Raw genomic sequence first — 14,107 nt, 5'->3', positions numbered from 1 at the left:
CTCTGTTCTCTCTCCCAGGTAAAGTGGATAGGGAGCCTAAGGGGAAGTTCAGTGTTCCTGTTCTGGATGTGAAGAGTCGACAGCTGGTCTGGAGGCCAACCAGACGCTGACGATTCACTGCAGGTGAGTCTCTGAGTCAAGGTTAGAGGTCAGAGGTGTTAGGTGGATGGGGTGGGTGGGCGGGCAGTCAGTGCAGATCAGTGAGCGCTGGTTGGGGGTCGGGGTGTGTGGGTTGTAGGTTAGTGAAAGGGGTCAAGTAAGAAATGTCAAGAAAAAGGAAAGATTGTCTGCCTAGACTTATTCACTGATCAGATTAGCTTTAATATACACCTTTAATATACACCTTTTAAATACACCTTTAATATACACCTTTTAAATACACCTTTAATATACACCTTTTAAATACACCTTTTTATGGTCAGCTTTCAGAAGTTGTGATGCAATGAGAGATGGAATGTTTTACAGCAATCTACCTTTCACCCTATCGGGGGGTCGGTGGGAGCTGTCGTGGGTGTTCCCTGGAGGTGGCCAGAGATAAAGAAGTGTGTGGAGGATTCTCGCTGTGGGAGGCAGAGCCAGCATTACTGTAGCCAACTGATTATTATCTCAGCCCAGGCCCAGCACACAGGATCGTTCCGGTGTCGGTATAGCCAGCGGACCCGCAAGCAGAGTGCTGTCTACATCTATGTCACAGGTAACATTTAACAACTACCAACTCATTACACTGTCCTGTACTCCCAAATCCCTGTCAGTGTCACTCTGTCACAAATGCTAGAGCTCAGGAAATGGAAATAAGGTTTAGGATATGAACCATCTGTCCACCTCTTTCTCACTGATGGGCTCTCGCTGTCTCGCTCTCTCTGGCTCGCTCTCTCTCCCTCTCGCTCGCTCTCTTTCTCAATTACACTTTCTCTCTCACCCCTCTCTCTTTATCGCTCCCCTCTTTCTCTCCTCCCCTCTCTCTCCCCACTCCCTCCCATCGATGGAAGTGGCCTCTCTCTCTCTTTCTGTATCCCTCTCCCTCTCCCTCTCTCTCCCTCTCCCTCTCTCTCCCCTCTCCCTCTCTCTCTCTCTCTCTCTCTCTCTCTCTCTCTCTCTCTCCCCCTGTCTGATGAAATGGCCAGTCAATCTCTTGCTCACTCTGTCTCATTGTTTATATGCTTAGGTTAAACAAAACATAGTGTCAGTGGGTGCTAAATACACACCAATACCAGAGAGAAATGTATATCTCAACACTGTTTGTACCAACAAGACATCCTAATGACTCTGGCACAGTTTCTCCCCCTTAGCCTGTCTCTTTTCTCAGCCTCCCTCCCTCCCTCCCTCCCTCCCCTCCTCCTCCCTCCCTCCCTCCCTCCCTCCCTCCCTCCCTCCCTCCCTCCCTCCCTCCCTCCCTCCCTCTCACCCTCTACCAGGTCTATATATGAAAGCTTTTTTACTTTCGTTTACGTGCTACCTTAGTCCTCGGGGCCAGGAATAGCCCAGCTGCTGAAATGCTCAGGTTTGGGCAGAGTTTCCCAGGGCACCAGGCTTATCTGCTCCCCCCCAGCCCTGCTCACAGCATCCTGTGCTTGGGGACGGGAGCAGGCCGCAGGGGTGGAGGTGGGAGGGGAGCTGGATGTCTATAGACGGGGGGGGGGTCTCTGGTTCTGTTCAAGGTGACAGGAGTGGAAGGTGGGAGGAGGGTAGAGGGTGAAATAGGATGAAGGCCAGGCAAGATTCATGATTCAGGGACATCCAATGGCAGAGGAGGCACCTTGACAGCCCTGTCTGCCCCACTCTGCCTTTCCTGTCCTGGGTAGGGCTGGCTGGGCATGGAGCTGGGCCAGGGGCCAGAGGAGATAGCGGCACCAGAGGTGCCAGGGTCACAGGGTGGGGCTACGGTTTTGGCCAATAGGAGCCCTGGGGCCCATCAATCACTCTGGCTGCCAAGTCCATTAGGCGTCTGACTCCATCACCCGCTCTGCTCTCACTCTACTGCCCTTCTCTGCTCTCTCTACTGCCTATTTCTGCTCTCACCCTCCTGCCCCTACTGCCCCTCCTGCCCCTTTCTGCTCTTACCCTCCTGCCCCTCCTGCCCCTTTCTGCTCTCACCCTCCTGCCCCCCTGCCCCACTCTGCTCTCACCCTCCTGCCCCTCTCTGCTCTCACCCTCCTGCCCCTCTCTGCTCTCACCCTCCTGCCCCCCTCTGCTCTCACCCTCCTGCCCCTCTCTGCTCTCACCCTCCTGCCCTCTCTGCTCTCACCCTCCTGCCCCTCTCTGCTCTCACCCTCCCCGCCCCTCTCTGCTCTCACCCTCCTGCTCTGCTCTCACCCTCTGCCCCTCTCTGCTCTCACTATCCTGCCCTCTGCTCTCACCCTCCTGCCCCTCTCTGCTCTCACCCTCCTGCCCCTCTCTGCTCTCACTATCCTGCCCCCTCTGCTCTCACCCTCCTGCCCCTCTCTGCTCTCACTATCCTGCCCCTCTCTGCTCTCACCCTCCCTGCCCCTCTCTGCTCTCACCCTCCCGCCCCTCTCTGCTCTCCCCCTCCCGCCCCTCTCTGCTCTCACCCTCCTGCCCCTCTCTGCTCTCACTATCCTGCCCCTCTCTGCTCTCACCCTCCCTGCCCCTCTCTGCTCTCACCCTTCTGCCCCTCTCTGCTCTCTGCCCCTCTCCTGCTCTCCACCCTCCTGCCCCCTCTGCTCTCATCCTGCCCCTCCGCTCTCACTATCTGCTCTCACTATCCTGCCCCTCTCTGCTCTCACTATCCTGCCCCTCTCTGCTCTCACTATCCTGCCCCTCTCTGCTCTCACCCTCCTGCCCCACTCTGCTCTCACTATCCTGCCCCTCTCTGCTCTCACTATCCTGCCCCCTCGCTAGCTCCTTCATATGTAATCAAAGCAGCAGGAGGAAGCCCTGCGGTCCAGGCCACTAGTCCTTGAGGGTACTTTTGTTCAAATGTTCAGAGATTATACTTTCCTTGAATAACACAGTACAGTAGCTGACAAACAATGAGGTGAGCTCCACCCGCCCCGCCTTTCAATGGCACAGGAATATTAGAGGGTGGGTGTGGAGAAGGTAATGTACCTGGAAGGATCACAGGCTGTTTGATTACCTCGAAACAATCTGTGTGTGTTTATTGTTGACTCAGGAGACTATTTGCTGAATGGGTATTAAGTGTGTGTGTGTGTGTGTGTGTGTGTGTGTGTGTGTGTGTGTGTGTGTGTGTGTGTGTGTGTGTGTGTGTGTGTGTGTGTGTGTGTGTGTGTGTGTGTGTGTGTGTGTGTGTGTGTGTGTGTGTGTGTGTGTGTGTGTGTGTGTGTGTACCTATCCCTAACCTCAGTGTTGTGGTTTCAGACAGACAGCGGCCATTTGTGGAGGAGCAGAATAACAGTCCAGACGTGGTGTATATCAGGAGAGCCAGCCGCTGGTCTTCCCCTGTAGGGTCACCCACCCTGACGCCACCGTGTCATTGGTCAAGGTGAGTTCCCTTCACTATTTCCACTACTAGCACTCTGACTACATCTTAGAACAAAACACTTCTCTCTGTTTCTCCATCAGCACTCTCATCTGTACACAAGTCACAGTCATGTTGTTTCTGCTAGTACAGATCATTCAACACGTTGTTCTTATCTAGACAGCCGTCCTGCCTTGGAGTGTGTGTGTCCGTTTGTTTGTCAACTCGGATGTGTGTGTGTCCCGTTTGTTGTATCAGTCTTCTGGATGTGTGTGTCCGTTTGTCTTGGGATGCGGATGTGTGTCCGTTTGTTTGTGTCAGTCTCGGATGTGTGTGTCCGTTTGTTTGTGTCAGTCTGCGGTGTGTGTGTGTCCGTTTGTTTGTGTCAGTCTGCGGATGTATGTGTGTTTGTCCAGCGTCAGTGTGTGTGTGTCTGTGGATGTATGTTTCCCCAGTGTTTGTATGTGTGTCAGTCTGCGGATGTGTGTGTCTCAGTGTGTATGTGTGTTTGTTTGTGTCAGTCTGCGGATGTATGTTTGTGGCAGTGTCCGTTTGTGGCAGCGTCTCAGTGTGTGTATGTGTGTTTGTGGCAGCGTCTCAGTGTGTGTGTATGTGTGTTTGTGGCAGCGTCTCAGTGTGTATGTATGTTTGTGGCAGCGTCTCAGTGTGTGTGTATGTTTGTGGCAGCGTCTCAGTGTGTGTGTATGTGTGTTTGTGGCAGCGTCTCCCAGTGTGTATGTATGTTTGTGGCAGCGTCTCAGTGTGTGTGTGTGTTTGTGGCAGCGTCTCAGTGTGTGTGTGTGTGTTTGTGGCAGCGTCTCAGTGTGTATGTGTGTTTTTGTGGCAGCGTCTCAGTGTGTGTGTATGTGTGTTTGTGGCAGTGTCTCAGTGTGTGTGTGTGTGTTTGTGGCAGCGTCTCAGTGTGTGTGTATGTGTGTTTGTGGCAGCGTCTCAGTGTGTGTGTATGTGTGTTTGTGGCAGCGTCTCAGTGTGTGTATGTGTGTTTGTGGCAGCGTCTCAGTGTGTGTGTATGTGTGTTTGTGGCAGCGTCTCAGTGTGTGTGTGTGTTTGTGGCATGCGTCTCAGTGTGTGTGTGTGTTTGTGGCAGCGTCTCAGTGTTTGTGTGTTTGTGGCAGCGTCTCAGTGTGTGTTTGTGGCAGCGTCTCAGTGTGTGTGTGTGTGTATGTGTGTTTGTGGCAGCGTCTCAGTGTGTGTGTATGTGTGTTTGTGGCAGCGTCTCAGTGTGTGTATGTGTGTTTGTGGCAGCGTCTCAGTGTGTGTGTATGTGTGTTTGTGGCAGCGTCTCAGTGTGTATGTGTGTTTGTGGCAGCGTCTCAGTGTGTGTGTATGTTTGTGTGTGTGTGTGTTTGTGGCAGCGTCTCAGTGTGTGTGTGTGTTTGTGGCAGCGTCTCAGTGTGTATTGTGTATGTGTGTTTGTTTGGCAGCGTCTCAGTGTGTGTGTGTGTGTTTGTGGCAGCGTCTCAGTGTGTGTGTATGTGTGTTTGTGGCAGCGTCTCGTCTCAGTGTGTGTGTATGTGTGTTTGTGGCAGCGTCTCAGTGTGTATGTGTGTTTGTGGCAGCGTCTCAGTGTGTGTATGTGTGTTTGTGGCAGCGTCTCAGTGTGTATGTGTGTGTTTGTGGCAGCGTCTCAGTGTGTGTGTGTGTGTGTATGTGTGTTTGTGGCAGCGTCTCAGTGTGTGTGTATGTGTGTTTGTGGCAGCGTCTCAGTGTGTGTGTATGTGTGTTTGTGGCAGCGTCTCAGTGTGTGTGTGTGTTTGTGCGCAGTGCGTCTCATGTTTGTGTGTGTATGTGTGTTTGTGGCAGCGTCTCAGTGTGTATGGCAGCGTCAGTGTGTATGTTTGTGCGCAGTGTCTCAGTGTGTGTGTATGTGTGTTTGTGGCAGCGTCTCCAGTGTGTGTGTATGTGTGTTTGTGGCAGCGTCTCGTCTCCAGTGTGTGTGTATGTGTGTTTGTGTGTGTATGTATGTTTGTGGCAGCGTCTCGGTGTGTGTGTGTGTATGTGTGTTTGTGGCAGCGTCTCAGTGTGTATGTATGTGTGTTTGTGGCAGCGTCTCAGTGTGTGTGTATGTGTGTTTGTGGCAGCGTCTCAGTGTGTGTGTATGTGTGTTTGTGGCAGCGTCTCAGTGTGTATGTGTGTTTGTGGCAGCGTCTCAGTGTGTATGTGTGTTTGTGTGTGTGTGTGTGTGTTTGTGGCAGCGTCTCAGTGTGTGTGTGTGTTTGTGGCAGCGTCTCAGTGTGTGTATGTGTGTTTGTGGCAGCGTCTAGTGTGTGTGTATGTGTTTGTGGCAGCGTCTCAGTGTGTGTGTATGTGTGTTTGTGGCAGCGTCTCAGTGTGTATGTATGTGTGTTTGTGGCAGCGTCTCAGTGTGTGTGTATGTATGTTTGTGGCAGCGTCTCAGTGTGTATGTGTGTTTGTGGCAGCGTCTCAGTGTGTGTGTATGTTTGTGGCAGCGTCTCAGTGTGTATGTGTGTTTGTGGCAGCGTCTCAGTGTGTGTGTATGTTTGTGGCAGCGTCTCAGTGTGTGTGTATGTTTGTGGCAGCGTCTCAGTGTGTGTGTATGTGTGTTTGTGGCAGCGTCTCAGTGTGTATGTGTGTTTGTGGCAGCGTCTCAGTGTGTGTGTGTTTGTGGCAGCGTGTGTGTATGTGTGTTTTGCGCAGTGTGTAGCGTCTCAGTGTGTATGTGTGTTTGTGGCAGCGTCTCAGTGTGTATGTATGTGTGTTTGTGGCAGCGTCTCAGTGTGTGTGTATGTGTGTTTGTGGCAGCGTCTCAGTGTGTGTGTGTGTCTATGTGTGTTTGTGGCAGCGTCTCAGTGTGTGTATGTGTGTTTGTGCGTCTCAGTGTGTGCGTCTCAGTGTGTGTGTGTTTGTGTGTTTGTGGCAGCGTCTCAGTGTGTGTATGTGTGTTTGTGGCAGCGTCTCAGTGTGTGTGTATGTGTGTATGTTTGTGGCAGCGTCTCAGTGTGTGTGTATGTGTGTTTGTGGCAGCGTCTCAGTGTGTGTGTATGTGTGTTTGTGGCAGCGTCTCAGTGTGTATGTGTGTTTGTGGCAGCGTCTCAGTGTGTATGTGTGTTTGTGGCAGCGTCTCAGTGTGTGTGTATGTGTGTTTGTGGCAGCGTCTCAGTGTGTAGTGTGTTTGTGGCAGCGTATGTGTGTTTGTGGCAGCGTCTCAGTGTGTGTGTATGTGTGTTTGTGGCAGCGTCTCAGTGTGTATGTGTGTTTGTGGCAGCGTCAGTGTGTATGTGTGTTTGTGGCAGCGTCTCAGTGTGTGTGTATGTGTGTTTGTGGCAGCGTCTCAGTGTGTATGTGTGTTTGTGGCAGCGTCTCAGTGTGTGTGTATGTGTTTGTGGCAGCGTCTCAGTGTGTGTGTGTGTTTGTGGCAGCGTCTCATGTGTGTGTGTGTATGTGTGTTTGTGGCAGCGTCTCAGTGTGTATGTGTGTTTGTGGCAGCGTCTCAGTGTGTGTGTATGTGTGTTTGTGGCAGCGTCTCAGTGTGTGTATGTGTTTGTGGCAGCGTCTCATGTGTGTTGTGTATGTGTGTTTGTGGCAGCGTCTCAGTGTGTGTGTATGTGTGTTTGTGGCAGCGTCTCAGTGTGTGTGTATGTGTGTTTGTGGCAGCGTCTCAGTGTGTGTATGTGTGTTTGTGGCAGCGTCTCAGTGTGTGTATGTGTGTTTGTGGCAGCGTCTCTCAGTGTGTGTTTGTGTATGTATGTGTTTGTGGCAGCGTCTCAGTGTGTGTGTGTGTTTGTGGCAGCGTCTCGGTGTGTATGTGTGTTTGTGGCAGCGTCTCAGTGTGTATGTGTGTTTGTGGCAGCGTCTCAGTGTGTATGTGTGTTTGTGGCAGCGTCTCAGTGTGTGTGTGTGGCAGCGTATGTGTGTTTGTGGCAGCGTCTCAGTGTGTATGTGTGTTTGTGGCAGCGTCTCAGTGTGTATGTGTGTTTGTGGCAGCGTCTCAGTGTGTGTGTATGTGTGTTTGTGGCAGCGTCTCAGTGTGTGTGTGTGTTTGTGGCAGCGTCTCAGTGTGTATGTGTGTTTGTGGCAGCGTCTCAGTGTGTGTGTATGTGTTTGTGGCAGCGTCTCAGTGTGTGTGTGTGTATGTTTGTGGCAGCGTCTCAGTGTGTATGTGTGTTTGTGGCAGCGTCTCAGTGTGTGTGTGTGTTTGTGGCAGCGTCTGTGTGTGTTTGTGGCAGCGTCTCAGTGTGTGTGTAGTGTGTGTGTATGTGTGTTTGTGGCAGCGTCTCAGTGTGTATGTGTGTTTGTGGCAGCGTCTCAGTGTGTATGTGTGTTTGTGGCAGCGTCTCAGTGTGTATGTGTGTTTGTGGCAGCGTCTCAGTGTGTATGTGTGTTTGTGGCAGCGTCTCAGTGTGTATGTGTTTGTGGCAGCGTCTCAGTGTGTGTATGTATGTGTGTTTGTGGCAGCGTCTCAGTGTGTGTGTATGTTTGTGGCAGCGTCTCAGTGTGTATGTGTGTTTGTGGCAGCGTCTCCCAGTGTGTGTGTGTGTTTGTGGCAGCGTCTCAGTGTGTGTGTATGTGTGTTTGTGGCAGCGTCTCTCCAGTGTGTATGTGTGTTTGTGGCAGCGTCTCAGTGTGTGTATGTGTGTTTGTGGCAGCGTCTCAGTGTGTATGTGTGTTTGTGGCAGCGTCTCAGTGTGTATGTGTGTTTGTGGCAGCGTCTCAGTGTGTGTGCGATACCTATTTTTTACTGCCATGTTGTTGTGTGTTTGTGAGCGCGCCTGCAGTTTCCTCTGTTGGCACTGTTGTTACCCCCGGAGACAGGACGTGGGGTCTGGAGGGCCCCCTGCCTCCGCCCCCTCCCCCACTCACACACCCCTCACTCCTATCCTCTACTGGAGGCGATCTGGCTGCCAAACTCCTCCTGATTCCTTAACCAGCCGGCCTTCAGGCCAGAGGACGATGAGGTGCCAGGGTAATGGGCCGGCCAGGACTGACTGGTGCTAGCAGGGCAAGGCATGCCCCTCAGGCAGATCTGTTAACAGTGGTATTGTACGTAGGTAGCGTCTTCTGTGTGCAGAGACTGCACAGTTTGACCTTTACAATGCAATAACATCCAGGTGAGAGAAGTGGGCTACTGGTACTTTTTATCAGATGAATGAAGGAATTTCCAAGAGAGTTTCAGGAAACTGAAAAGAGCGAAAGAACAAAATGAACCCCTCAGTCATCTCTCCTCTTGTCCCTGCTCTCCCTTCAGGATGTGAGGCGGACCCAGAGACGAAGCGTTGTACAAACCACACATTCTCACACACTTCTGTTGGCTCTCTGTGTTTATGTCCTGCTCCTATCTCTACACAAACCACACACTTCACTTCTGTTGGCTCTCTGTGTTGATGTCCTGCTCCTATCTCCACACAAACCACACACTTCACTTCTGTTGGCTCTCTGTGTTGATGTCCTGCTCCTATCTCCACAAACCACACACTTCACTTCTGTTGGCTCTCTGTGTTTATGTCCTGCTCCTATCTCCACAAACCACACTTCACTTCTGTTGGCTCTCTGTGTTGATGTCCTGCTCCTATCTCACACAAACCACACTTCACTTCTGTTGGCTCTCTGTGTTTATGTCCTGCTCCTATCTCCACACAAACCACACACTTCACTTCTGTTGGCTCTCTGTGTTTATGTCCTGCTCCTATCTCTACAAACCCACACTTCACTTCTGTTGGCTCTCTGTGTTGATGTCCTGCTCCCTATCTCCACACAAACCACACACTTCACTCCCACACAAACATCCAGCCTAGAAGCCACAATGGTAATTATTCTAAAATATCCTCTGTTCTCTCACTCCCTCCATCCGCCCGGCCTGGCCCAGCATTCCGAACCTGGAGTCCACTCCACACACAAACACTGTCACACACTCTGTAGTGTTTTGCACTCTGCTTGGATCTTTAATTTGTTGTCCCACCTCTCAGCAGGGAACAATACCCAGGGGGCCATTCCCTCTCGCTGCCGCCGTGAAGGTGACCCAGTGGGGTGAGGAGTGGAGGCAAGCGGAAGGGGTAGTGTAGCATGACCTAGGGTTCCAGTCCAGTCTCCATCCTGTAGTTACAGGATATGAGCAGATGGACTGGAGTCACGTTCCCCGTCCTGACTTCTCTCTCACCTTGCACCCACCTACACCCCTTCTGACCCCTTACACCCACCTACACCCCCTTCTGACCCCCTTACACCCACCTGCACCCCCTTCTGACCCCCTTACACCCACCTGCACCCCCTTCTGACCCCCTTACACCCACCTACACCCCCCTCCAACTGCCCTCCGTCCCCAACATCCTCTGAATCCTCACCTTCCAGGATTCAGCTACCAGGGGTGGGGTGGAGGGGGTATTTACACAAGACAGAGGAGCATAGAGTATTTACTATAGTGTAGTGTTACATAGAGGTATTTACTATATTCACAGTATTTACTATGAGTGCCTAGTGTAGCAAGACAGAGGAGACATAGAGGTATTTACTATAGTGTAGTGTATAAGACAGAGGAGACATAGAGGTATTTACTATAGTGTAGTGTAGAAGACAGAGGAGACATAGAGGTATTTACTATAGTGTAGTGTATAAGACAGAGGAGACATAGGTATTTACTATAGTGTAGTGTAGAAGACAGAGGAGACATAGAGGTATTTACTATAGTGTAGTGTATAAGACAGAGGAGACAAGACAGAGTGTATAAGACAGAGGAGAGGTATTTACTATAGTGTAGTGTAGAAGACAGAGGAGACATAGAGGTATTTACTATAGTGTAGTGTATAAGACAGAGGAGACATAGAGGTATTTACTATAGTGTAGTGTATAAGACAGAGGAGACATAGAGGTATTTACTATAGTGTAGTGTATAAGACAGAGGAGACATAGAGGTATTTACTATAGTGTAGTGTAGAAGACAGAGGAGACATAGAGGTATTTACTATAGTGTAGTGTATAAGACAGAGGAGACATAGAGGTATTTACTATGAGTGTAGTGTAGAAGACAGAGGAGTATTTACAGTGTAGAGACAGAGGAGGTATTTACTATAGTGTAGTGTATAAGACAGAGAGGAGACATAGAGGAGTATTTACTATAGTGTAGTGTAGAAGACAGAGGAGACATAGAGGTATTTACTATAGTGTAGTGTAGAAGACAGAGGAGACATAGAGGTATTTACTATAGTGTAGTGTAGAAGACAGAGGAGACTATTTACTATAGTGTAGTGTAGAAGACAGAGGAGACATAGAGGTATTTACTATAGTGTAGTGTATAAGACAGAGGAGACATAGAGGTATTTACTATAGTGTAGTGTAGAAGACAGAGGAGACATAGAGGTATTTACTATAGTGTAGTGTATAAGACAGAGGAGACATAGAGGTATTTACTATAGTGTAGTGTAGAAGACAGAGGAGACATAGAGGTATTTACTATAGTGTAGTGTATAAGACAGAGGAGACAGAGGTATTTACTATAGTGTAGTGTAGAAGACAGAGGAGACATAGAGGTATTTACTATAGTGTAGTGTATAAGACAGAGGAGACATAGAGGTATTTACTATAGTGTAGTGTAGAAGACAGAGGAGACATAAGACAGAGGAGACAGAGGTATTTACTATAGTGTAGTGTAGAAGACAGAGGAGACATAGAGGTATTTACTATAGTGTGTAGAAGACAGAGGAGACATAGAGGTATTTACTATAGTGTAGTGTAGAAGACAGAGGAGTAGTATTTGTAGTGTAGAAGACAGAGGAGACATAGAGGTATTTACTATAGTGTAGTGTATAAGACAGAGGAGACATAGAGGTATTTACTATAGTGTAGTGTATAAGACAGAGGAGACATAGAGGTATTTACTATAGTGTAGTGTAGAAGACAGAGGAGACATAGAGGTATTTACTATAGTGTAGTGTAGAAGACAGAGGAGACAGTGAGGAGACACATAGAGGTATTTACTATAGTGTAGTGTGCAGAAGACAGAGGTATTTACTAGAGTGTATAAGACAGTATTTACTATAGTGTAGTGTAGAAGACAGAGGAGACATAGAGGTATTTACTATAGTGTAGTGTAGAAGACAGAGGAGACATAGAAGGTATTTACTATAGTGTAGTGTATAAGACAGAGGAGACATAGAGGTATTTACTATAGTGTAGTGTATAAGACAGAGGAGACATAGAGGTATTTACTATAGTGTAGTGTATAAGACAGAGGAGACATAGAGGTATTTACTATAGTGTAGTGTGTATTTACTAGAGTGTATAAGACAGAGGAGACATAGAGGTATTTACTATAGTGTAGTGTATAAGACAGAGGAGACATAGAGGTATTTACTATAGTGTAGTGTAGAAGACAGAGGAGACATAGAGGTATTTACTATAGTGTAGTGTATAAGACAGAGGAGACATAGAGGTATTTACTATAGTGTAGTGTATAAGACAGAGGAGACATAAATTATTTACTATAGTGTAGTGTAGAAGACAGAGGAGACATAGAGGTATTTACTATAGTGTAGTGTAGAAGACAGAGGAGACATAGAGGTATTTACTATAGTGTAGTGTATAAGACAGAGGAGACATAGAGGTATTTACTATAGTGTAGTGTATAAGACAGAGGAGACATAGAGGTATTTACTATAGTGTAGTGTATAAGACAGAGGAGACATAGAGGTATTTACTATAGTGTAGTGTATAAGACAGAGGAGACATAGAGGTATTTACTATAGTGTAGTGTATAAGACAGAGGGGACAGTATAAGACAGAGGAAAATAGAGGAGGCTTATCAGCCAGTTAACAGGGGACATAGAGGTCTTAGGTGGACTGGGGATGAGGGGGCTATCAGACCGTTAACACTGGGGATGAGGGGGCTATCAGCCAGTTAACACTGGGGATGAGGGGGACAGAGTTAGACACTGGGGATGAGGTATTTACTATCAGCCAGTTAACACAGGGGATGAGGGGGCTATCAGCCAGTTAACACTGGGGATGAGGAGGGCTATCAGCCAGTTAACACTGGGGATGAGAAGGGGGCTATCAGCCAGTTAACACTGGGGATGAGGGGGCTATCAGCCAGTTAACACTGGGGATGAGGGGGCTATCAGCCAGTTAACACTGGGGATGAGGGGGCTATCAGCCAGTTAACACTGGGGATGAGGGGGCTATCAGCCAGTTAACACTGGGGATGAGGGGGCTATCAGCCAGTTAACACTGGGGATGAGGGGGCTATCAGCCAGTTAACACTGGGGATGAGGGGGCTATCAGCCAGTTAACACTGGGGATGAGGGGGCTATCAGCCAGGTAACACTGGGGAGGAGGGGGCTATCAGCCAGTTAACACTGGGGATGAGGGGGCTGTCAGCCAGGTAACACTGGGGATGAGGGGGCTATCAGCCAGTTAACACTGGGGATGAGGGGGCTATCAGCCAGTTAACACTGGGGATGAGGGGGCTATCAGCCAGGTAACACTGGGGAGGAGGGGGCTATCAGCCAGGTAACACTGGGGATGAGGGGGCTATCAGCCAGGTAACACTGGGGATGAGGGGCTATCAGCCAGTTAACACTGGGGATGAGGGGGCTATCAGCCAGGTAACACTGGGGATGAGGGGCTGTCAGCCAGGTAACACTGGGGAGGAGGGGGCTATCAGCCAGTTAACACTGGGGATGAGGGGCTATCAGCCAGTTAACACTGGGGATGAGGGCTATCAGCCAGTTAACACTGGGGATGAGGGGGCTGTCAGCCAGGTAACACTGGGGATGAGGGGGCTGTCAGCCAGTTAACACTGGGGATGAGGGGGCTATCAGCCAGTTAACACTGGGGATGAGGGGCTATCAGCCAGGTAACACTGGGGAGGAGGGGGCTATCAGCCAGGTAACACTGGGGATGAGGGGGCTGTCAGCCAGGTAACACTGGGGATGAGGGGGGCTATCAGCCAGTTAACACTGGGGATGAGGGGGGCTATCAGCCAGGTAACACTGGGGAGGAGGGGGCTATCAGCCAGGTAACACTGGGGATGAGGGGGCTGTCAGCCAGGTAACACTGGGGAGGGGGTATCAGCCAGTTAACAGGGGTGAGGGGCTATCAGCCAGTTAACACTGGGGGTGAGGGGGTATCAGCCAGTTAACACTGGGGGTGACTGGGGATGAGGAGGGGGGGTATCAGCCAGTTAACACTGGGGGTGAGGGGGTATCAGCCAGTTAGCACTGGGGATGAGGGGGCTATCAGCCAGTTAACACTGGGGATGAGGCTGTCAGCCAGGTAACACTGGGGATGAGGGGGGCTGTCAGCCAGGTAACACTGGGGAGGAGGGGGCTATCAGCCAGTTAACACTGGGGGTGAGGGGTATCAGCCAGTTAACACTGGGGTGGAGGGTGAGGGGGTATCAGCCAGTTAACACTTGGGGTGAAGGGGTGAGGGGGTATCAGCCAGTTAACACTGGGGGTGAAGGGGCTATCAGACAGTTAACACTGGGGGTGAGGGGGGTGAGGTGGAGGGTCCACATGTTCCCCTGAGAGAGGGCTGGATGCTTCCACCATGTCACTGAAACTCTAGTAAACATTTCCTTGAGTCTACCTCCTCCAAGAAAACAACCCTTTTACACAGACTCTGTCTCTACAGTAACACAAGACTCTGTCTCTACAGTAACACAAGACTCTGTCTCTACAGTAACACAAGACTCTGTCT

General features: G+C 50.0%; 1 protein-coding gene and 1 long non-coding RNA gene across 3 annotated transcripts in view; both read left to right on the top strand.

The window, feature by feature from the left end:
- flt1 (fms related receptor tyrosine kinase 1) overlaps positions 1-14,107 on the top strand; it is a 48,193-nt gene that overhangs the window by 7,892 nt on the left and 26,194 nt on the right. Inside the window, 3 exon segments of the mRNA XM_052484242.1 lie at positions 525-694; positions 3,337-3,390; positions 3,393-3,460. Coding sequence (XP_052340202.1) covers positions 525-694; positions 3,337-3,390; positions 3,393-3,460 — 292 coding nt within the window.
- LOC127912878 (uncharacterized) lies at positions 9,953-11,833 on the top strand. 2 transcript variants are annotated; one of them, XR_008083860.1, is made up of 4 exons: positions 9,953-10,043; positions 10,279-10,409; positions 10,683-10,811; positions 11,712-11,833. It is a non-coding gene; the product is annotated as an uncharacterized LOC127912878 (long non-coding RNA). The 2 variants fall into 2 exon arrangements; XR_008083861.1 differs by lacking the exon at positions 11,712-11,833 and adding an exon at positions 10,939-11,020.

Source organism: Oncorhynchus keta, chromosome 28 (assembly GCF_023373465.1).
Source record: "Oncorhynchus keta strain PuntledgeMale-10-30-2019 chromosome 28, Oket_V2, whole genome shotgun sequence".
Taxonomy (NCBI): domain Eukaryota; kingdom Metazoa; phylum Chordata; class Actinopteri; order Salmoniformes; family Salmonidae; genus Oncorhynchus; species Oncorhynchus keta.
This window is presented reverse-complemented; position numbering and strand designations above follow the sequence as displayed.